Here is a 25,019-nt window from a genome sequence, read left to right as displayed (position 1 = left end):
AACTGAGTACACTAGATGCCTGTTAATGAAAACATCATTTCATTTGGTTCTTTAATACATCTCCAGTAAGATAAGAGATTCTTAGACTTCTAAAATGTACTCCATTCACAAGTTTATACACAGCTCTTAACTATCATAAGGCTGTATTCCTCACTGTAAGCTCAGAAGTATAAGAAAAGGTAAGATTCTTCTAAAGCATCAGAATTAACTGTAGATTAAACAGGAGAGACACTTTCAGACAAGAATAAAATACAGCAAAAAAATAAATACTAAGCAATAAATACTATCATAGTAATAGACTACAGTAAAACAGTAGCAAGACCAGAAATGCAATTTCTTTCCAACTCAAAACTAGAAATAGCTCTTGGCTATAGGACTTTTTTACCTCCTTTAGTTTTGTAAGAAGCCCTTTGAGTCCCAAGACATGAGTGTTGCAGTAATCCCCAGAAAAGCCCAAAAAGTTGGCATGGGAAATTGTGTATTTTTGTATTAGCAGGGGTGAGTGTTAATTTGCTAGATACACATGGGTACTTGAATCTTAGCTTTTCATCCACACTATTTATTGTGTCTTATTACAGAAAACAGATTGGTGAAGTACTAAATTACATCTAGTTGTCAAAGAATCAGACCACTTAATTGTAGGAATTTTTACCAGTGCTTGGTTTAAACCAACCAAATAATAAGTACATTTGAATTAAATTATATTCTTTAGAAGTGACAATTTGGATTTTTACTCTTAAATGCTTCAATACCAAAAGCTTCTTAATACATCCACGTGCTCTTCCAATCCTCTGTGCTCTAAACCATTTTGTCAACAGAACTGAAGCATTTAACTTTCTTGCTGTACTACTGTATGTTTTATTACAGCACACTGAGCCATAAGGAATTCAGGTTCATCTATCCAGTACTGCCATTCTGCATGATATTTTGTGGTAAGCATTGGTTTCAAATGTCTTGCAACCTTACCTGGATATAATTTTTACCCATTTTTACCTTATTTGATCAAGGAGTCTTAGAATTAACCTAGTCCTTTCTTACAGCTAGTTAAAAAGAGAAAGAAAAAAGATGAGTGAGAGCAAGTGACTGTAGCACAGATAAAGAATCCTTAGCATGGCTAAAAGTATTCCTGCAAAAACATAACAGTTGTGTGCCTTTTCCAATTATTAGCTCCTTCAAGCAAAGTGGGGAAAAGGGACAGTGATTGAAGATGGGAAAAAAAATGAAGGAGTATGCTTTTCCAAGGCCAGGAGGCCAAAATTTAATAACAATAAAGGAATGCTGTAGTTTTCAGCATTTTGGAGAAAAAGAATACCACAGCCATACACATGTAGTTACCATTTATTCTGGCTCTATGTGGACTTGCATGAATCAGAATACATCAGTAAGTTGCCATATATCATTCACCCAAACCATTGAAAGGACTGTTTTTCACTACAATAAATTAAAGAGACAAAGCACTGGTTTTGAAATTGTATTTCTGTATTTCAGGAGACAGGTGTGGGCTTAAGATTTACTCTGTTAAATCCAAGAATTAAAAGTGCAAAGCGTTTGAATTTCCATTCAAGGGGTAAAGACTCCAAGAACAGTGTAGTAAAGTGTCTCAAAGCAAAGTATTGTTATTGACTGAGTAATGGTTTGCCACTGTATTAACATACTTTCAAAAATGTGTGAATTGCTTATCTCCCAAACTTACTCAAATGTTTCTATAGGATATTCTTTGAAATATCTGAAAGCATGGAAGAAAACTACAGCAAGTTTCCTGCTGTTATCCAATTTAATCCCAGCTCTGTACACAGGCTTGGTTCACCAGCGAGGCACTCTGGATGTTATGAGTCACATCCAGCAGCTCTGCAATCACTCTCAGCAGTCACAAGCCTTTGTCTTCATCCTGATGCCATGCCACTCTACTCCATTTTACAGGTATTAGAAGTGTTAACAGTGCACTACATTAAAATCCAAACTCTTCACCAGAAATCAAGATTTCTTTTTTCCAAGGCTTAATTGAGATATATAAATGTATACAGGAAGAGTTTTGATTTTTCATACAGTTAATACAGAGTGAATAGGGGACATGAGCCAAATGCTTATACCACAGAATAAAATTCAGCATCTAAGCTTTACTCATTTTTGTGAAATAGCTTTGTATGAGGATATGCAGTAAGTCTAATTACTTCACTAAGTATGTCACACTTCTTCATTATGGCAACATTTTTAGCAAAATTAAACACTAACTGTTATAATCAAAATTTATCAATTTTACTTCTAAAGTAGGCAGAAGTAAAATTTTACTAGGCAGTAAAGAACTGTCATTACAACAGTGACTTAGGTCATTGCAAAAGGTTTTCAGTAGATTTTGGGAAATAAACACAATGTTAAAGCAGATATAAATAGTGAAGCTGATATGGAAAAGTACCTTTTTAAGAAATAGGTGTTGTGCAAATGGTATTTTTATTAAATGTATTTTCTGTTAACTGCTAACAACACTCCCAGCAGTTTGGAGATGAGTCTGCTAGCTCTACATTGCTTTCATATGAAGTATTGAAAGGAAGAAAATACTACCCCGAGGAAAAAAATTTAATTGATTTTTGTTTTGACTGAGGTGTCTTTTGAAGTGATGAATCATTTCAAATCTCTGGTTCTGGTCAGTTTATCATGAAATGTGTTTTTGTTTTCCTCCGTAGTCATGTTCACTGTCCTCTAAAAATGAGATTCCTTCAGTGTCCCCCAGACCTAACTGGCAATGCGAGCTACGTTGATGAAGCAGATATGTTTTACTCTAACCCACTTGGCTGGCTGAATAAGGAGTTTTACAATGACACATTATTACCCAGTCACTTGATCCTCTTCAATGTGCTAGAAAAGGTATGGTAACAGCAAGATGAAACAAACTACTGAGGATAAGTTACAAAATAAATTAGGGAAGAGTTATAGTTAAAATTTTTGAAAATTGTTATTCACAACTTTTTAAAACATAGCTTATATTAAAATTGACCCCTCTAGCCCATAGTAAGATTATTGATATAATTCCACTGCTATATATTTACTGTTCATCTATTCCCTCTCCTCTGTGCAAATTCTACAGGCCACAAAGTATGGAATTCTTTATGGAATTCTTCATGGAATTCTTCTCAATCCATGTTAAAACAAATGTGCCATCTGTTCCCAGAAACTGCACTTTTAAGTAAGCAACAATGAAACTAAAAACACCTTTAGTCACAGTACCTTTTAACCCCTCAAATCTTTAATGAAGTCCATGCACTCAAAGAACGGTGGCTGGTGAATATCTGCTCCAGACAGGATCAAACAGGATGGGTGCTTCTTTTTCTAGCAGGCTTTCCTAAAATAAAGGATAAAGCTTCCCAGGGACAGTTGAACTGATAGTTGTCAAGAAACTTTGGAACACTATTCTTATGCTCTCAGCTGTGTTTTCATACTGTGGAAATTAATGTATGTTCATTTGTAGGAAATATCATCATTTCTAGCTTTAAGGGACTATGAGAAAACAGCCACTGTCTTTCATACTCATGTACCTCAAGGACGAGTTGGAAGCCACATCTCCATCTACAGGAGAAAAACTGAAATGAATTATCTCTGAAGATCAGTGGCTAGACCTCGGACCAGATCAGTTTTGCATAGCAGTAGCTATGCTTACTCCTCATGGTGCAAAAGGAGAAAGCAGGGAGTCGGAAACTGGGAAAGTCAATGGGAGGTCCCATGAGGCAGCCATGGCTGCCTGCAAACACAAAAACCTCCTGAAGGCAGCTTCAGTAGCAGTAGGGCAGGGTGGGGTTGGTGACCTACCTTACAACACTAGAAAGCATTGGGAAGACCAAAATTACCATATGAATACTTAAGCAACAAAATACAGACAAGACTGGACTGTTTCTATAGAACTGTATAACTATGCTGAATTTCTTTTATAAATAAAGACGTTTACCCACAATGTCTCTTTTATTTTTCTTCTACAATATGCAGATATGCAAGACATTTCAAGTGTTTAAATCAGCACGCTGATTAGAATGCAGCACAGCAAATTCTTCACAATTCAACAGGCTCTTGAACCCCCCCCAAAGACAGGAAGCAAATATAAGGTTACAAAACACTAACAAATACATTACCACAATGTTGATCTATTTTTTGAAGCATGAGATGAAGTTAGTATATCAAACATTGGAGTTAGTAGTTGGTACATTATGCATGGCTCAAGCTTTAACTACACTAATGGAATGCAATTAAGCTTTTTTTTCATACACAGGTCATGGCATGCCTAGTTTCTGCAACAATACTGCTGGCACCCAAACTATCTTTACTTTGAAAGAACAGTTAAAGCAACGGTACAGAATATGCAAATCAGAAAGCCTGACTTCTGCCTGTTAACAAAAATGTGTAAAAATCAAATTATTCAGAAAAAAAACACTTGCATTTTGCTGCTTTGTTGAAAAACAATTAGTTTCCAGAGAGCATGTGAATTTTAATCTTAATTTTTACAATAAATTACTCAGTATTTTGGATCGAAGGGCAGCTGCCCCAATTCTATTTCAAGATTTGCCATGTGTCTTCCATTAGTGCGACCATGTTTATACCATTTACCTTCTCTTTTATTACGGTGTTGGTACTTCTGAGCTTGTTTTTCATGTCTGGAATTTTCAGTTTGTGTATAAGGTCTTTTAGGTCGACTGCAAGGAGTAAACAAAACCTTATTACTACTAAAAGCATTTTGTAACACAATTACATTTTCAAGTACAGCTTTTAACATGCTGAAGTTCATTGGAAATAAAATTAGTAGTAACTAGTCCTTTAGCTTGTAAGAAAAATGGGGGAGGGATTTGTTTAAATCATCAATAAGATGGTATATATAAAGAAATGCTTTCTGAAAATAAAAATGCAGCTGGTATCACAAGCTTCTGGATAACAGTATCAATAAAAGAATTTGGAATTGTTTTGCTGCAAACTGAAATTCTCACAAATTAGGTATTTAATTTAAAAATAAAGTTCATTTGATAATAAGATGGACTATAAATAAAATCATAAACCTTACGTATTTGCCAAAACCACATTAACTGGGTAGCTGATAATGGGACTATCACCTTTATGGTTCAGCTTTCAATAGAAAAAAGTGGTACTTCACGCAATACTTAGTAACCCTAAAGCAGTTAATTGTTCAGACTTGCAGCTGCAGTAAAGTACATGAAATTATAAATAATACAAGTGTAAAGTTGTAAAGCCCTGAGAACACCTTTAGATCCAGGAAAGGAATGCAGGAAACAATTAACACCAAGGACCATCGTGAGCAAGTCTGAACAAAACTCAAGTCATGGTCAGGATCTAACTAAAGCCTGCTGTGTGATGAGCTCTGCTCTGGGCATACAGACTAACCCAGTATTACCTAATCTACAGGAGAATAGTGAAATGTATCTGCCAGAACAGGACTCAGAGACACCTCAAATATACTCAAAAACTTCATTCAGCAAACGACAAAAAGGAAGCCCCAGTTAATGCTCCAAGACAGTTCCTCATTCGATCAGATGGTCAATCAGAGCTGTTTGGTCTCAAGAAATCCTACTGGCAGTTACAATTTTCTAAAGAACCCAGTAGAAACATCAGATTGTGCTATGCACACACACAGAATTTATATAAAGGTTCTACAGATCCACTTTATATAACATAATCTAATATTTCCACTAAGTTCTTCAGGAAGTCTTCTAGCATATGTGTGTGTGTATTTGTATACATACATACACATACCTGCTCAAAGACCATCCATCTCAACAAGGACATTGGTTGTCTTTACAAAAAACACTTCTTTGTGTTATCAAGTTCAGGAAACATGGAAACAAACCTGGGTCCATACTGGGGTGAGTTATCATAGTGGAAGTAGTATCTGTAGACGTATTTGTCCAAATCCTCAAAAACCTTCTCATTATTACTTTGGTATTCCTTCATATCTTCCAGGTAATCCTTGACATCATTAACAAAATCAGTGAACAGCATCTGGTCATGTATAAACAATCCATTATGAAAAAACTTATTGATGAAATTTTCTAGTTCTCTCCAGTGATGAAAGTTATGAACAACTTGCTGCAAATACTTTCTCATTAGCCGATTAAATTCATCCACCCTGATGGGATCTGAAACTCTGTTGAAGAGACTAATGAATTCCTGATGAGCACATTCAAAAATCCCAGAGCAGCCCTTCAGGGCAAACTGATGTTTTCTATTACACAAATGATCATTGAGACATTTCTGGGAATCTGAATCTTTTTCAAATGTTGTAAAATGATGTTTCCTTCCATTTCTGGATTCTTTTGGCATGTGAGGTCCCCTGTAATGCATGTGCTTCAGATTCTCGTAGGAGTTATGGTCTCGGTAAAAAGTTCGAGCTTTCTTGTTTGCCTCATACCTTTTATCACTTGATGACTTCTCTTTTTCATCAAAGATGTTTTTTGTGGTATCTTTGAAGTGCCTGAATGTAGATTTTACAGAATCAGAGAATTTTTTCAAGTTTTCTTTCACTGCTTCTTTAGCCTGCTTAATCTTTTCTTTATGGTGTCTTACAAACTCTTTTGTGGAATTTTTCATAGCATCAAAAGTTTCTTTAACTGAACCAAAAAATGTCTCCTTTGATTTCTTTCTACTCTTACTTTGCCCTTTAGCACCTTTCTTTTGTCCATTTTCATTAATTTCTTGTTTTTCAGATTGGTCTTTTGCTTCAACATACAGCTTCTCCCATAAGTCTGAGCGTTGCTGCTCAAAGTTTAGCTTTTTTTCTAGTTCTGCCAGTCTTCCTCGCAGAGTTTCTATTTCTTGATTTTCTCTTAATGTCTCATCATCATCATCATCATCAGTGCTGTCAGGTGTTTGACGAGAACTTAACTGTTCTAGTTCTTTTTTCAGAGCTTCTGTAACATGGCGTTCTTTGTCCAGTTCTCGCCTTAGCATCTGTGCCTCTGCAAAGAGTGTTTCCTTTTGCCTGAGAAAATTGCTGTTCCTTTGCTTTTCTTCTTCCAAATGCTCCCTTAGTTTCTGATTTTCTATTACAATAGATTCAGTGCTACTACCTTTATCTTCTAAGTTCCTAATTTGTTGTCTTAGCTTCCTTAATTCTTCCTGAAGTGAGGCCAAAGCTTTTTCTTCTTTCTCTAGAGATTCTCTTAGGTGCTGATTTTCTGCAGCAAGACTTTTTTTTTGAGAATCAAAGGATTTCTTCTCCACCTCAGTAAAGGTCAAACATGTGGCAAGATCTCCCTTGAGTGACTAAAAGAAACAAAAAGAAAACAAGCAGAAATACTACAATGAGAATTGTTACAATTTTAGCTAGAAAGATGAAAAACCAAGGCAGCCCAAACAGAGCTTACTTGTCATTTTGGATGCAGTGAAACATGCACAGCAAGATGCAAAAATAGAGCTAGTTTGTTTATCTCAGTTGGGTTTGTTTATCACACACTTTCTTGGCAACAAAGACCATGTGAGAAACTCTCCCAGCCAGCCAGAGGTCATCACCCCTCACTTGTATTGATTTAACAAGCTAAAGGATAGTCAGTTGGGTACATGAAGTCTAACATCTTAAAAGGAAATCAAAATTTGTATCTTTGTTGTTGATTTATGTTCAGCAAGCTGGATTTACAGATTACAAAAAAAAAAATTAGCAGAAGCAAAGACATTTAGTGGGGCAGAAACTCACAAAGTGATTTTCAACCTAATCTGAAAGTACCTGTTTGTGTAACTATATACCAAAACAAAAGGAGCTGCCCGGTGTGTTGGCATCATTGACAAGCTCTAGAACTTACTGAATTACATACAAATGCTGCTAACAGACACATAAAAGAAAACCTAAAAAAAATATACTCCCTAATCTTCTCTCCAGATGATGCAACAGTAAAAAACAAGGAGTACAGCTTATGTATTTAAAAAGTTAATAACCATTGATAATTTAGAAAGCAAATTGACAAAACCTGTAGGTTCAACATGTTTTAACAAGCATTTTCTACTTCAGCTGTCCTCATTAATGACAACCTGGCACTGTATCACAGGGCAACAGAGTCTCTGTGTTCAGCTAACTCCTAGAATACAGACATAAAACCCAGTATGTTTAAACACATTCCAGAGCAAATTCAATCAACATGAACATTTGTCAAGAATTCAGGGGAAAGTTCTCTGAAAGCACTTACTAAAGACAAAAATTTAATGGATTTGTGTGAGAAATTCGTTTCACTTTGTGCAAAATACACACATGATGACAGAATTATGCAATGACTTCCAGCTAAGCCCACACCTACCCCCACTTTGTGGTGCACTTGATCTCCTTGCTCTTGTTGGCACTGGTAAAGGTCATCTTTCATATCTTTTACTTCACGTGTCTTTGTCACCAGCTGCTGCCGTTTCTGGACTTGCACTGTACCTACAAAGATAAAAAACGTTTATTTTGATAGACTGACTTAGAGTAAGCAGAGGAACAGAGGAACCTAAACATCGTCTTCATTCTCTTTGAAATCTCAAAAGTATTCTTAACTTGCCATTTCAGCCCTGTCCTTACCAGTAACTGTTTACCTGTAACAAAATTGTTTTTTTCAATGATAAACCATTTCTCAGACCCAAAATTTTGCTTCTACACTGTTTTTTCATTAATAAAAAATAAAGGAATTTTGAAAAACTACACAGAAATAAGTTAGAGCCAAACCAACAAGTTATGCAGGAAAGAATATTTGTGATTTCTCTGTAAGTTTTTTAGTAACAGGCAAGTAAAACAGGATAAAATGGAAACTACTGGTCCATGCATTATCCACTTCAGAACTACAACCTTGAGTATTAATTGATTTACATGATTAAGAGAGGATTAGCACAGTGTTTAAATTTTCATACAGAAATACAATTATTACACACTGCTCACAAAGCAGCAAGTATTGCAGGCCCTGTCATGTCCTTCTTATCCATAAGCAAAGGCTGCAGAGTAAGCAAGTGTCCCATTTTTCAATTGCCAGATAAAGGCTGAGACACCCTGGTTTTCAGAAAAAGTATCTTTGCTGTACTAGCCACCAAAATTTTTTGTCAAGAACAGCTTCTTGACTGGTACTTCCTCACCTAACACACATTCTCTAAATCCTAACACTGATGTAGTTTTTATATATTTGTTTTTAAGATTCTCTTGAACTGACTCTAGAGAAGAAGGCAACAGCAATTTTTAGGTGTTTCTTTCAAAACCAATGCAGAATTATCATAATGGAAATAATACCTGTATAGCTCTATTCAGAGCTCTATTTCTGTATTTAAAGGCAGGGGGAGATGTGTTGTTAAACAGAAGAAATATTGTAGATACACTTACACTGATGAATGTTTTGTGCTCTCTTAATTTTTATCTATTGTAAAGTGTGACCTTAAAAAAAGACTGTTATATTAAACCAAGTTGAACTATAATAGTTCAATTCATCTATGCAAAGGCAACATTTTCACAGCAAGGATTTTAAGTCTGCAGAGTCCTGGTAAACACTTCTTGAGAGCATCGATCCTTTCATATACTGACAGTAAATTTGGTTTTAATATTTATCTTTAATAGATACTTCTAAGGAAATCCATCAATCCTAACAATCCTAACAATCCTAAAAGCCTGCATCTGAAAGATCATCATTTAGCATTAAGGGGTTCATGTTCTTCCTAACAGAATTACAGAAAAACACTTAAAGCTCTTTTTCTCTCCTTATCAAAAATCCTAATTTAGGTACAGTAAGCAAAAATAACATTTAACATCACTGAAAATTAACATATTGAGGTGCCATTCCTCAGTTATTGGTTTGTGTTTCCAGCTGGTACTCTAAGTCACAGTATTCTTCAGATGCTTTAAGTAACAAATCCAAATCCCTAACATTATCGCTATAGTCCCCCTTGCAGTTTCTGGTTAAATATCTGAATGTCCATAAGGAGACATTTTTCTGGCAAGGACCTTCTACCTAATTTAAGCTTCATCTGTTACCTGCAAAGTTTGCCTTCTTTTAGTTCTCCTTCCTAGAGCATCATAAAGCCAGTTAACTCAGTTTCATACTGATGAGGATACAGTTGTTGATTAAAATCTAAACCTAGCTGCTTTCTACATCTCTGAAAGTCTTAAGGGGGTCCTAGAGCTCTAGCTAAATGGAAAACACTATTCTGATATTGATTCAAAAAAAGAAAAGTAATTTTATAAAATGTTATGCTTTCCAATCCTCTTACATAACATTATTAGCCTAACATTAGAAGAATGCTGTGGGAAACATTAATTCCAAGCTGAACCACAAAAATACAAAGTAGTCATCTAGGGAGATGGACTTCTCTCTGCAAGTTTGTGTTCAAAAAAACACAACCTAAAAGCAGGAAGATCGAAGAAGAACTTCACTTCCTTTCTTGTGGTAGAAAGTTATCACATAACCATGAAGAACTTTCACTTGAAGAAGCAACAACTGAAGCCACACAGAGTTGTCTTCCTTCTGCTGAAAAATGCTGCCATCACTGTCATCAATGATGACAATTTTTATTTAGAAGTATAGATTCAATGAATGAACAAGTGAATTCCTTAAAAAAATGTATTGCCCTGAGTCCACGTTCGAAGTGTATTTTTCATCCACAGATCTCCAAGTTCTTTAAAAAGATAGTGTTTATCATTAGCACCAAACTAAACAGAGTGAAGTGATTAACCACTGAAATCTCAAGTTTCCCTCACAAGCACTATCACAGATTGCTGTGGTCACTGTGCTCCTCTATGCCTGTATCATGCCAATGCTCACCAGTTTTCACACCAGTTACTACTACATAAAGTGTGTTTGTATAACTGGATTAGTTGTTCCTATAATCCCACATCAGCAATTCATGAGATGTGATTATTGTTTTATTTTCGTAATGTAAGTATGCATACATATTTGGATGTGTGCGTACACATACACATGCATGGTTTAAAAAGTAAATCTGAATGCGAGCACAGCATCCACAGTACATCACTCAAGTCTCTTACCTTCAGGTTTACCTGAGAATAAAACCAAAATGGGATCAAGTGAAAATTAATACAAATCTCAAAACAAATGCCAAAGTTTAAATCCCTATTAGTCAACACCAAATCCAAAGAAAATTATATCCCCATCTCCAACTGAATCATGTGTCTTTTTAGAAAGGCATATTTTCATATAAAACTAGAGCTACTCAGGAAAAATTACTATTTACCACATTACTGTATGAATAGTGTATATTACATACAGTTGCACTGCTACAGGACCTCCCTGTATTACCACTACAGCTGCAGTTGCTTTCTCTCATTTTTAGGTTGAGGTTGTTAGCTAAGAAGAAGAAAAACCATCGGAGTCACAATAAAAGAGCATAGATGTGGACTCGGCGTGTGCCGCTTTCCCGAACTCACCGTAGAAGTGTCCGAAGCCCATGCTGATGGCGATCACCAGCGCCAGGATGATGCATCTGTTGAGGCCGCTGCTGAACTGGCGCTTGTGCTGCTCGTCCCGGGCCGGCTCCGCCTCGGGCTCGGCCGCCGCCTCGGGCTCGGAGCCCGACACCCCGCGCCTCCGCGGGCGCCGCTTGCGCACGGCCGGGCCGCTCGGGCCGCTGCCTTCGTCGCTGCTGGACTCCTCGGGGCTGGCCTGAGATGAGAAAACTGAAAAGCAAGCACAGCGGTGGTTAAAATGCATTCAGTACTGCGGTAAAGAGCAAACTGAGTATCAAGATCTGTAATATTTATGCAAAACAGATTTGGTGTTTATCTTTGAGAACATTAATAAAACAAAATTAAAATTCTAATGATATCGTTTTGCTGGAAATTATGCAAGGAATGTGTGGTCTCCAAAGTTTAATTCTTTTTTTAAAACAAAATAATAGAGAATCAAGACATTATCACTAAAAAGCTGTGTGGCACTTATCATTCACCAATTGCAAAGTGTTTCAGTCAATCCTGTCTCCTAAAGCATCTACATGTACTGTCCCTGCAAATTTTTGTGAAGTAGAAAGACAAAGAATTCAGTTTTCCTTCTCTTGCAGCTAAAACTAAAATTTCAGTTAAAACTGAAATACTTAATAATGAAAAAGCAATATACAGACTTGCTAAAAGAAGGTCTCCTAGAAGACAGTTTTGTTACACACTCTCAAAAAACTACATTCTGTGATCTGCATGCAATTGCATAAAAAATTCCATTACAGTTCCATTAATGTAGCTATTATAAATATTCAAAATTAATATATAAATGTATTTAAATATGCAATTTGGTTTACTTTTAGTATCTATATATACTATATGTTAACATCTTTACCCACCTTTCTAAAAAGCCATTTTCAACCACTACTGCACAGGAAAAAAATCCGCTCAAGTGCTTTTCTGTTTGTTCTTTCCCAACATTCTTCTATTACCAGACTGGAGTTTTGGTAAATTGGACAACATTTTACATAAAATCAAAATTTAACCTTAAAAAAATTACTTTTCTATAATTTTTGCAATATTAGGTACTTATTATGCCCTTTGTATGTTCACGTTCCAATGGCCCAAAAGCCACATATTCTAACCAGGAAAATAACAACAGAGCTGTAGTTGCTCGTTCCCATTTGTACAAATGTTTGCTGCATGTACTGTAAATAGATTTATATAATCCAGTATGTAAGTAATTATTATTTAATCTCCCTCCTTTAAAAGCGTAACTTTCAAGTGCAAGATAAATATCAAGGGAAAGCAGTAATTGGGTAGAAAATCAGCTTTCAACTATCTACATTGTGTACCTAATTCACATGTCTGGAATAAATTCAATGGGATCAGTGAAGTCTCCAGACATGACAAAGTGCTCCTGCTTGGACACTAATTTTGCTGCTCACAGTCACAGAATGCAAGTGCCCCTCCTAGAAATATGGTTGTTCATTCTCTTATCAGATGTCATTATACAGAATGTAAAAATACAAATATAGAGAGGCTGTCCTTGAACAGTTCACAACTGAAAAATCATTTTGAGCAAAGCCATGCACACATCACTGAACAGACAAGAACGCCAAGCAGTGTTAGCTATTATCTATAAAATGCACTACCACTTAAGATTCTTCACTTAAAATAAATTACAAGAGGTGATTTCAAGCCCAGAAAAGATTATCAATTAGTATCTGAAACACTTCTAATTTCTAAGTCCATGGACAAGTACAGATTATGAAAGACAACTTCCTCCCTTAATAAAAAACTGCATTTTAGTAAATCAGTCAAACCAGACCAACCAAGCAGACTTTGCAATAAAGACAAATCACTTAAACTGTGACTTGGACATGGACTTAGAAATTAGAAGTTTAGACCCAGTCATTTAAGTAGATGCATAATTCCCAATCCTGAAAAACAAAGGCAAACATTCAGAATGCGTTCCTAAAATGCAGAGCTCAGACATTATAGAGAAATATACAGGACAAACTTAGTAAGAGATGTTTTTCTTGCTCATCTGTGGGGATTTCTAGGGTTTTTCAATAACCAAAGAAGCTTACACACATGTAATACAAAAGTGGTCAAGGAACAAGCTGCTTCTCACCAAATGGGAAAATTCTTGGATACACACTGGACAGCAAAGAATAGGAAAGGAGTCAAAAAATGACTATCAGAAAGAAAAATGCTGTAAGATACTTAAAGACATTCATAAGCACTTACTGTCATGTTGTCAACAGCAATTACACTTTCAGGCAAGACACTCCCTTACAGCTGCTGTAAGAATTCAGTACAAAGCTGTGCTCTAACAGAACTAGGATGGAAAGGACTACAAATGAAACCAAGTGTGACCACAATAGCAGTTCAAAATCCTAGTTTCTACTGTGATTTTGAAGTGTCAGATCTATACCAGAAATCAGATTAAGCTGACAGCTCTGCACGGACACAGCTCAGATGCAGTTCACTGTAGCATATGGGTATTTCTGCTGGCTGAACTTCATTCATGAAGCAATATTAAAACACTTCTGTTTGCATGATGAAGACAACCTAAACAGGAACTAATTTGCAAAAAGAAGTGGCAGAAAATCCTTGTAGAAGGCTTTAGTATCTACATTAGGAAGAATCTGAGGCTTATCCTTTTCCAACACAGAAGAACACTCAACAGGAAATGGATGGCAAAGATTTCTGTTGACACTCTTTGTCACCTCTAAAACTTCAGCATTTAAAGTACTTGCAAAAGTACGGAGTACTGACATTTTCTGCAATACTTGATCAGTTGAATGCCCAGCACTAAAGATCATGCTAAAATCAGCTTATGTTAGGAAGATGAAATTCTTTTTGCCAGTTACATGTAAGCTTGGAATCCAACAAGAACTATCCATTGAATCAATCCAGCACACACATTCAAATGTATTACAAACCTTACTGACATCTGCTCCAAACTTACATGCAAGGTTAAAATCTTTTAAAGAAGCACATAAGACACCCACAGCTTAGCCAAGTTCTCCAGTGAGGATTGGCTTTCAGCATCTGTCTAGAATATGACTATGACAAGATCAAGTCAGATTGCTTTCAAAAATTATAAGAACACTCCATGCAAGCTTTAAGCAATCAGCTTTGCACAAGCTGATCAAATTTAATCACACCACCTTGAAAAGGAAGACTGCGAGATACATGCTCTTTCACCTCATTTCCCCATCCCCTTACACAATCAGGAATCTTCCACAGCTTCTCCAGCCAACTGACTTTTGTGTACAAAAACACAGAGGGGGAAAAAAAGACACTTTTAGAACTCATCCCTAAAAGAAAAAAATAAAGTCAACTAAATCTTAACTTAAAAATTAAGTCAGATACCCCAGAAGACTTAAAGAAGGTGACAGCTTTGTTATAAATCTTCACTGGTTATAATTAGATGCTAAGCTGTCACATTCTGTTTCCAGTGGATACTATACAGATACATGAACATTTAATGATGCTGTATCCTACTCTAAGGTAAAACAGTATTTTAGGTAAAATCCTGCTTGTATAATAAGCTGAATTTGAAAGACAAAAATCAGCAATACAAAGGTGTCATAGAGAGCAAAGAGAACAGAAGAGATTACAAATAAGCAGCTAAAAATAATTATAGAGGAAGACTAGAGAACAGCAACAAAACAGGAAGTTTTTTGTTTAGATTTGTTGGAATTATGTTTATTATTCTTCATTGGACAAATATTCATCTCCTTCCTCCTGATTATAATGCACTGCTTATTTCAGCCAAGCACTGGGAGTATCTTAAATATATAAATATACAATACGTAGCTATGAAGGTGGTACAAAGTTTTTGTAACCATACTGCTTAGTCCTCAAGGCACCAAAAATCATTTCCCACTTGCTAGTCATTTATGCCAACTCTATATAAAGCCCAAAATATTGCCAAGAGAAAACCTACAATTATTCTATTAACTAAGAGTAATTTTAATTCTCCAAAATATGCTACAAATTAACTTTCCATTTAAAACAGTGAACACTCAATGAGAAAGATTGCTTTCAAATAAAAAGATCGCAGACATATATTTAGACAAAATTGTAGAGGGCACCTAGATTTTTCCTAGAGACTGCAAATACTTGGATATGTACTCAACAAAACCATTATTTTTTCCTCTCTCCACAAGAAATGGGCTCCCTAACCAAAGATTGGATTGGGTTTTTTCCCTGGTGACATTTTTGCACACAGTTGCATAGGACTGTATTGCTCTTACCAGTTTCTACATGGGAAAATGCATATTGACTGCTAGAGGAGGAACCCATGTTAAAATCCTCTGAACTCTGAGCTTCTTCACCATCAGCTGGAGCTTCCTCCTGACTCTGAGTTTCTTCTGGTTTTGGAGCTTCAAGTGTGACAATGTCAGAATCATCACTAATAGTTCCAATGCAGGACCCATCATCAGGAACTTTTTCTTTATTTCCCTAGAGAGAGGGACAATGTGAGAATTATTCAGACACAAAAACCATAAAATAATTAGAACAAACAAAAAAAAAAACCCAAGAATTGTTAGAACTTCAGAAAAGGAAAAATTTGTGTCTTTATTTTAATGCTTTCAAAACATTTCTTGCCACTGACAGATGGGGTTTACAGAAGCTTCTGAATAATGTAGTCTGTAATGTAATTTACCTCTGTAACTGTCTGAGATTCCTCAAAACCAGTTAGAGTATTATCTACTGCTGGGATCTCTTCATCATTGTTGCACTGAGCTATATGAATAAAAAGAGGAAATAAACAAGCAAACAAATATGGGATTAAAAGCAGCAACCATAAATTATGCCCACACCCATATAATATTAAATACAGTGTCATGTCATTTTTTAGGAGTACAAGCATTGATGGTTCCTTCTAAATTATTCTTATTTGATCTATTACATTTCTAGGGAATAATTATTTTATCAATAACACTTCTATAAACTATCTTACAGCAACACATTTTATATATAGATATTATATAGTGGACATTATTCTATAACAAATCTGAAGTATAGACAAAATGAAAAACATTATATTAATTTCACATATTTCAGGAAAAAATACTTTTATAAAGTCAACGATTTAATATTTTCCATAACACTGGTGAAGCAAATACTCTGACAGAGGTCCACAAAGCACATAAAGATCTATTCAAAATACTAATTTTGTGCCAATGCTACAAGAAATATTGACCTATTTCATGAAACTGCTCCTCCCTTAATATCTTACCTTGCACATCAATTGCCTGCTCCTCTTCTTGCAAAGAAACATATTCTTCTGAAACAAACTCATGGTTGTCATTTGTGCTTCCATTTTCTGAGGTCACTGTCTCTATGTCAGAACCCTGAAGGTGAAGAGTTTAAATGGACATTACAGTTACTGGGGTTTCCAATAGTAAAGTAGGAAGAAAGAGTTACAAAGAAAACAGAATATTAGTAATAAAAACAGAAATATAAAAATTGAGCCTTTAAAACTGAAGACAACTTTAAGCAAAGACAAGCAAGTGAAATACCAACTAATTAACTAGAGTGAAACAAGTGCTAGTGTGTAATACTCATGACCAAGGTTAAAAAAAGTTGGACAAGGACAATTCTCGAGGGGAAAAATTACAGCAATTTGGGCATTAATTAACAACTACACCGAGCATTTTAAACAACTATTATTATTGTCATTATTAGACCTGTTTATTAAACAGAATTTAGAGAAACAGAGAAGGTTTTGAATATGGGATCTAATTCTTGCTCCCAGGTCCATCTATTGTATGCAAATACACACACCCTCCCAGAAACAGAACTTTCAAGCATTCCAACATGAGCTCCAATAAATACTACTGCCAGGAAAAATTATGTATAACTTTATTCCATCTCAAGTCCCATAAGAAATTTTGAAAGGCTGCTTATATAGTACATCTCTGACACCTCAAAAACAAATACTTATACAAACTCTATATTGGATTTCTGGCATTAATCCAGAAAGAAGCTTTTGTTATTAGTCAGCTGCCAGGCAGCAACAACACCAGAGCACAACAGGAACTGCAAATAAAGAACATCAGGAGACTGCAGGGTACTAAAGTCAAGCGCTATGCTTGACAATTCCAAATATTTAATCTTTTTATTGTAATTTTTGTTTAAAAACAGTGATGAGACACCAGTAAAGCAAACTACAAACATGGAAAACATAACTGATAAAATACTAAGTCACTGATCCATAAATAAGTTGAGTTGTTTTTGTAAACAGAGATAGTTATTTTTGCAACAGCAGGTGTGAAATTACAGTAGCAGCAATACTTCCAGATCAGTTTCCCTGGATGTCTCATTTCAGGACTCAAGCAAAAATGTATGCTTTTGTTCTTACAGAGACTGTACTTCAGGAAGATTAGATACCTCAAAAAGAATTGAATAAGATACATTCTATAGTCATGTGACAAAGTTATGTTTCCTTTTTAAAAGTCTTCAAAAATTAACTGCTTTGGTAAACTGTTAAACACTGTGTATCTTTTTTCTTTTTAATACACTTTGTATCTTTTTTCCTTTTGACTACATAAGTATCACAACTTTGATTTCATGTGTTTTGCAGAAATTTACCTCTCATTTACAAGTAATTTACTATAATCTGATTGAAAGCTGAGGAAAGAAAATACAAAGTAATTTGCGTTGGTTGGGTTTTACAGATAGGTATACAGGTTTATTATGTGACAATTTTCTCTGGTGTGATAGAACCAGTATGTTCATTTCTTAAATTGTGAATAATAAGAAGAATAACAACATTTCAGTTTGCCCAGGCTCCACAAGAAGAAAAACATCAGGAGTATTGCTTAAGACAGATTACAATTTTAGCTAAGAATCCAAGATAATGGACTAGCTAAGTACATGGTGAGCCATGCTTAGAAACACACAGGTGTGAATGTATGAACTCTCTGATCCACTGATCTGATGCTGGACCTTCATCACTCTTCCATCTCAGCAATAGCAAAGAGGTCAAGAAAAGATATTGTCACCTCCCTACCCTCCTACACAAAATTAGCAAGTCCTTTCTTGGAGCAGTCCAACAATGCAGAGCACTGCTTCTCTGTCCAAACCCACACAGCTGCCAGCTCCCTGCAGCCACAGCCTGGACAACAGCCACTTCCTGCCCCTCAACTCACTGCAAAACCTATCCACAAACAGGTTCCACTGTGTCGTCATCAATACAGGTCACAACAGTATGTGAGAAAATCATACCACAGTACTCCACATCTGTCTAACCCACAGTTCTACCCCTAAAAATCCAAATCAATTCAGTGCAGTACACAGAAGTCCATGTGTGAAGGGTACCTGGCCATCCCATCCATTCTGTTTTCTTCATGCTCAGATTCAAAGCTGTCCTATCAGAAGAATGCTAATAATGGCAGCTCTCAAACACCAGTGTTTTCTCATTTTTATTTCACTGAATCAGGGATGAATAACTAGGAACACAAAATCTCCATGTCACAGAAATCTGTTCTGCTTCAGCTAGACAAATCCCAGCCATCCTACAACTTGTGTTATGTTAGCTTATTTAGACTGCATAATTCATTTGCAGTTACAGTGTAAAATAACCATCCCAAGAATGAAAATAAAGTCTGCACTTCACAGCTGAATAACTCAACTGCTGAACTCAACCTCTAAATCCTTTTAATTTTATCTGAACTCTGTGAGTCCAGCAGCCTGTACACTCTTGTAGCCCACTTGGCCTTGGGGAATGGAGTGCATGAGTTTTCTGCTTCTTTTGGTGACAAGATTCCCAACCTGTCATCCAGCCAAAAGCAAGGACAAGAAGTTTTAACCATCTCTTAAATACTTTGCTGCCAACAGAAATGAAAGCATGGCCCAATATTTATAAACTTCCAACTGTATCACTTGTGACACAGAACTGTCAAAACATGAGTGCAATCACAAATTTTTAATAGCTTGGTTCCAAGTTACCCGTTTTCATCAGTCTGCAAAACAGGGGAGTGTGCCATGGAGAACTATGCATGATCTTCAGCCATTTTTACTGTTTTCTTCCTCTGAGTGAAATATCTCAAGTACTGGTCCTTGAATTTTTTTCTGGGGCAGGCAATGAGTAGATGCAGGCAATACCTAAGTGTCATTCCAGGAAAACTGTCAACCCATCTGTCCTGAGGATTCTGGCTCAATGGCCTCCTCAGTTTACAAGACAATGCTAAATACGTAAGAACCAAACCAAACAAGCAAACCAACCCACCCATCCTACACTCACACATCAGCCAAGATCTGCAGAGAAACAGAAATCCTCAGGACTAAAGGAAGAAAGGATGCTGGATACCCACACTACCAGGAAGGGCTTCTCAGAGGTTCTGAGCAACCCAGACCTGCCTTGTCCACTGTGGGAAGGGAAGATAAAACACATAGAACACTCTCCTTACCTACATTTATGTGTCTGCACCTGAGCAGGTGCTGAGGGCACTGTGTCAACCAGCACAGTCAGTGCAGTCATTTGATCAAACAAAGTGCTGACCTTGCCATAAGACTCCTGCTCTCCAGACTCCACTGACAGCACTGATTTCATCCACACAATGCAAACTTTGACACCCACATCAGATCCAGACACCTGTCCCATTATAGTGGTGGAATAACACTTGTCCCTATCCTAATTTTCTGTAAGGAAGACAATGTAAGGACAGAGGGCTGCTCCTGAACAGCCACTGCTGAAATTAGGATCAGATACCTTAGTGGTAGAAAAAACTTGGGGAAATCATGGAATCATTCCCTTCTGTACAAGGTATTTTTCCTGCTCAGTATTCCCAACTTTGTTTCTTTTAGTGAGAGTACATGTTATCCAGGAGGACAAGAAATATATTAGTAACAACAGACAAGATACATAGAATGCTAATGTTTTCAGGCAGGGTGGAACAGAAGAATGCATGCCACTAAAATTCTACTAGCTCTTCAAAGTAAAACCTTTGCAGAAAAAGAAATTCTTTTAAATATCAAAATTTGTATAAACTATAGTAAAAATATACTTTTTTTGTAAATAGTAGTTTCATTATTTACTTCTAAATTTCTATATTCTCTGTTAGTATGCCAAGATCCACACAAAACAAGAATTACTAAGCTGAAACAGTATTTTAGTGCATATAGATAGCCTTAAACTGACAGAACTTTACCAATGTGAAACTGGGTACCTCGTGATTGATGACAGTCCAGCCGCAAGATGAATCACTGTCACTGGAATTCTCAGACATTTTCAAAGCACACTGCAGGTAAAAGTAGACTCTTTTAATATCCAAGACACACAATTTCACTGCTCTATTGAAAAATAAATAAACAGAAGAATGGAAATCATGACATTACAGAAGAATATACTAACACAAAAATTGTTGTTCTGGAATTGACAAAAGAAAACCAGAACAATAGTTGAGAAAGAAAATATATTCTTTTGTACTTATTTCCTATTATCTTCTTTATACTTGGAGCAAATATAGCTTTGCTAGGTACATACTTATTTCAGCCAGCCAAAAACTCTTAGACTAGACACACACACACAAGAAGCCAGTCAATAAATTAATAACTAAAGTTAAAAGAAGATGCTACAGACAAATTTTCAAACATTAAATCTTTGTTTCATGCACAGAAACTACAGTTTATTCAAGAAAAACAGTGAGTTTTGGGGTTTTTTTGTGAAGAAACAGATTAGGGTCTTTTGAAACTAATTTTTTTCAACTACTGGGCAAAATCAATGTTTCCTGTTTCACTCCTTTCAACTACTCTCAAATACACTGATTCTGAGGAAAATTGAGAGTACCTGGCAACTACAAAAACAGAATGAAAATAACCCAAAGTATAAATTTTTTAAAATAATATTACGAGATGACTGGTAGCGACTTTCAAAAGAGAACTGTCCAGCTGCAGCTGCCTGTATATCTTTTCTCCTTTTTAACAGGAATTAACCAGGGATACAGAGTATTCATTAACATCATATTCAGATCAATTTTTCAAGTCCTTAACTACCAAAAAGACTTTATAAAGAAGTTTAAAATATTTCTTGTTCATTGAAATAAAATACAGAGAGTTGTTATATAAAATTTACTATGATTTACTATAATAAATTAGGATTCATCTTGGTGGAAAAAAATCTTCCCAAAATTGAACAATTGCCTGTTATAGTATGCATCAACATAATAAAACAGCCAATGAAATCACAGTTCAATAAAGCTTTTATCACAGAATTTCAGACACCTGCTTTATTTCCCACTCTGAGTTAATTCCACTAAGGACACAGAGGAAAGCATCTATGTGTTTAAATTTAACTGCTTTCTACTTTATTATCAATCCTGTCTTCACTCCTGGTTTCTCAACACAGAAATTATACAGAAAACTTTGAATGAGAACATCTAAGTACACCAGTGTGGCTAGAAATTGGCACAACAAAATATAAAACTTCCAATTCCATTTAGGTTTCTCAGAAAACACAGTAAGCATGTGTCTCATATCTCTGCATATGGTAGTTATTGCATGTTTTTCTAAGATAAAACTATTTTCTCATCAACTCTAATATATTTATAGTTCCGAAGGAAAAAAAAAAAAAGGCAATGGTGACAATCACAATAACAGTTTAAGAACAAATATTCACTAACAATTAACTTAGGTATGAAACCTAGAGAAAAACTGAATTTCAATTTTTTAATAAAGCCCTACTTTGAATAAGGTTGCCATTTTCCTGTAGATATTTTTCTTCCTTCATTAGTGCTTTTCCCGGAATCTTAACCAGGGAATGTCAGGTTGGGAGGGGGTGGGAAGAAATCTATTTTGGTTTGAGTTGTTTGGGTTTTTTAAATCACACTGCATACAAGGATTTTTTTTTTTTTTGAATCGTGATTTGTTTTTAAATCATACTTCTTCAATCATCAAAATAACAAATGCCCAAATGGCAAAGCCTGAGTTCTAGAGTTTACTTGTGACAACGACATCTGCTTGCTGTCATTAATTACTCTAAATTTGACCAGGCAGCAGCAGCAGCATTCCTTTCACAGGAAGGTAACTCCCAACACCAGAACTCGTCACCTGTCAGAAATATCACTGGCTGCCCAGCAAAATCTGAAGTGAATTCTCAAAAGACAACTTCATGGCACCAGTACAGTTTGACACAAGTGCATCTACAGATTTTGAAAGCCCAATTTGTCACGGCGGACTCTGTGCTGGACATTGCAACATCTCTCTTCCTCCAGCTAGCTCAGCATTTCACCCTGGGCCTGGTGAACATGACAGAAACACCATCCTGTCCCCCTCTCCAGCCAAAAACACACTGACACGTAACTACAGAAACCCAAAGGTATCTTCTGTTCTCAACATACAACCATGGCTTTGGGCTCCACATAAACACCTGCCTTCCCATCCCAAACAAAAGTTTCAAAACCTCCATGGGTACCAACATCATCAAAATATATTACATAAACAAACAGAGAAACAAGCAGACAAACAATCATTATTTTCTCTTGCATACTTATCTTGATAAATGGCCTTGAGTTGGAAGTTATTTATTTATATTCAACCAGAATACTACACTAATAGTGCATGTTTAGCTGCATACAGGTGACAAATCACAAAAATAGAAAATATTTTTCTAATAGTATTTTAATTAATATTTTAACATATTACATATTTTTAATATTAAGAAAAATAATGTCATTTAAAAAAAGAATAATCAGAAGAACACTAAGGTTTATGGTCAAAACTGCTAAATTTAGTCAAATTACAACAGATAGCTTGGCATCAGACTGAAGGGCATCTCTAGGGTAAATGTATTCCTACAGCTACATTCAGCAAACATACACATATAAAACAGTTACCAAAATTAAAGCACTTTATTACTCAGATCTAAAATATTAAAAATACCTACAAGCTTTAATAAAAAAATTACCTAGGTACAGTGAGGTACAGTGATCCTAAACTTCAATCATCAGCTAAACAGCTTATTTCTGTAACAGATTAATAAAATGCACATAATCATAACTAAATCTGAGGTCAAATTCAATCCCCTAAGTACACTAAAAAAAAAAGAAGACTAATTTGAACCCAATGGCTAAACTGACCCACTCACAAAATCTCCAGTTTGATTCTCCAGCAAATTACAAAGACCCACTAAGACCCAGTGTGCTTCTCCAAGCAGCCTAAAGGGGCTGGAAATGCTGCCACTGTCTTCCTGAATGCAACTTTTTTAAAAAAAAAGATGGCTTTGGGCAGGAATTAAAAAGACATAAAGCCTTCAAACTTCCTAATGAATCAAGATGACACTAATGGGTTTTAGTCCAGTAACAGTGGGGGTAACTGGAGGATACACTAGAGTGTTACACATCTCCTGTATGTCAGGCCAAGACAGAAGGAAACAGTGGGGGAAAAACAAACCATAACCAATCCCGTGATGCACTGGTTTTGTATGCTCACTATGTATCTTTATTGCCACTTTTGACATCACCTTCTTAATTTCTATCTGGACAAATTAAATATCCATTATGCTCGGAGTTCAATTTGTATGTATTTGGGGGGCACGAATTCAGAAGTCTGAACTATTTTCCTATCCTTAGTGAAATGCAAAGCAGAAGCATAAGGTGTAAAAGCTTACAGCCATATGTATTGTTGATAACACCATACCAAGTTATCCCAGATACGTATATAAAAATAAATCTGAGATACCACATCCTATTTATCCACTGTGAAGCAGAATAAATACCAGTCTTAAAAAGCTCAATCATCTAAAAAGAGGATTTTCAAGACTAAAATATAACCTTCAATAAGCATTGACAAAGATGAAGAACAGGCACCAAGAGAAACATGAATGTGTTCCACAGAGTTTGCTGAGCTGTCATTCCAAGCAAAAACTCTCAGTTCTCTTCTACAGTCGATTCTTTGTGGCACAACAGAAATAAAAATAGGTTCAGTGCTATTACATTTCAGGGTTCTCATGGAAGTTTATTATTTCTACTAAGTGATAATTTCTTCCCCTAAGTAACATTCTCCTCTAAGAATATATTTAGCAACCCGTATTAGACATAGAGTATTTCCTCGCTATGAAGGAAAGACGAAGGTGCTTTCCCCAAGGCAGTCTCCCGCAAGGCTGAGCATTCCCGGCTCAGTGCCGGCCCCTGGCACCGCGCAGGTGCTCCCGGAGCGCACCTGAGCCGAGCGCGGCCCGGCGCCAGGACGCTGTTTATGAAACAGAGCACCTTGCATCAGCCGGGAGGCAGCGGCAGCTGATGACACAGAAGGAAGTTGGCAAACGGCAGCGCGCGGGGCCGGGGCCGGCACGGCGCTGCCCGGAGCCCCCCGAGCGGCGCGGCCGCCCCGCGCGGCCCCGCTCAGCGCCGCCCGCACCGCCTGCGGCCGCCCCGGCCCCGGCCCCGGCTCCGCGGGCTCTGCCCCGCGCCGGGCGGCCCCTCCCCGCGGCAGCCGCCGCGCCCCCCGAGCTCCCCGCGGCCGGGCCGGGGCAGGGCGGCCGCCCCCGCGGGCCGGTCCCGCCGCCTACCTGAGCGCGGCCCTGGCGGGGCCCGGCACGGACGAGGGGCCGCGGCCGCAGCCGCCGGTGACGCCGTCACAAACAACCCGGCCCGCCCGGGCCGGCGCCTGCGCGCGGGGC

General features: G+C 36.8%; 2 protein-coding genes across 5 annotated transcripts in view; one reads left to right on the top strand and one right to left on the bottom strand.

Annotated features, from left to right (window-relative positions):
• PIGB (phosphatidylinositol glycan anchor biosynthesis class B) overlaps positions 1-3,943 on the top strand; it is a 7,676-nt gene extending 3,733 nt beyond the window's left edge. Inside the window, exons 9-12 of the mRNA XM_021537413.3 lie at positions 868-932; positions 1,710-1,920; positions 2,682-2,862; positions 3,464-3,943. Coding sequence (XP_021393088.3) covers positions 868-932; positions 1,710-1,920; positions 2,682-2,862; positions 3,464-3,595 — 589 coding nt within the window. The 3' untranslated portion in view covers positions 3,596-3,943. The remainder of the gene's footprint in view (positions 1-867; positions 933-1,709; positions 1,921-2,681; positions 2,863-3,463) is intronic.
• On the bottom strand, positions 17-25,019 carry CCPG1 (cell cycle progression 1). 4 transcript variants are annotated; one of them, XM_077785892.1, is made up of 10 exons: positions 24,909-25,019; positions 20,572-20,643; positions 16,638-16,752; positions 16,062-16,141; positions 15,649-15,856; positions 11,375-11,623; positions 8,277-8,398; positions 5,840-7,254; positions 4,591-4,676; positions 17-3,337 (listed from the first exon to the last, which is right to left on the bottom strand). In XM_077785892.1, exons 2-10 carry the CDS (start codon positions 20,629-20,631, stop codon positions 3,300-3,302), a joined length of 2,373 nt encoding a protein of 790 aa, XP_077642018.1. In that variant the 5' UTR covers positions 20,632-20,643; positions 24,909-25,019; the 3' UTR covers positions 17-3,299. The 4 variants fall into 4 exon arrangements, with proteins under 4 accessions (XP_077642018.1, XP_077642016.1, XP_021393086.1 ...); XM_077785890.1 differs by lacking the exon at positions 17-3,337 and adding an exon at positions 23,307-23,364 and having other exon boundaries at positions 3,933-4,676; positions 24,909-24,997; XM_021537411.2 differs by lacking the exon at positions 17-3,337 and having other exon boundaries at positions 3,933-4,676.

This window comes from Lonchura striata, chromosome 11 (assembly GCF_046129695.1).
Source record: "Lonchura striata isolate bLonStr1 chromosome 11, bLonStr1.mat, whole genome shotgun sequence".
NCBI lineage: Eukaryota > Metazoa > Chordata > Aves > Passeriformes > Estrildidae > Lonchura > Lonchura striata.
This window is presented reverse-complemented; position numbering and strand designations above follow the sequence as displayed.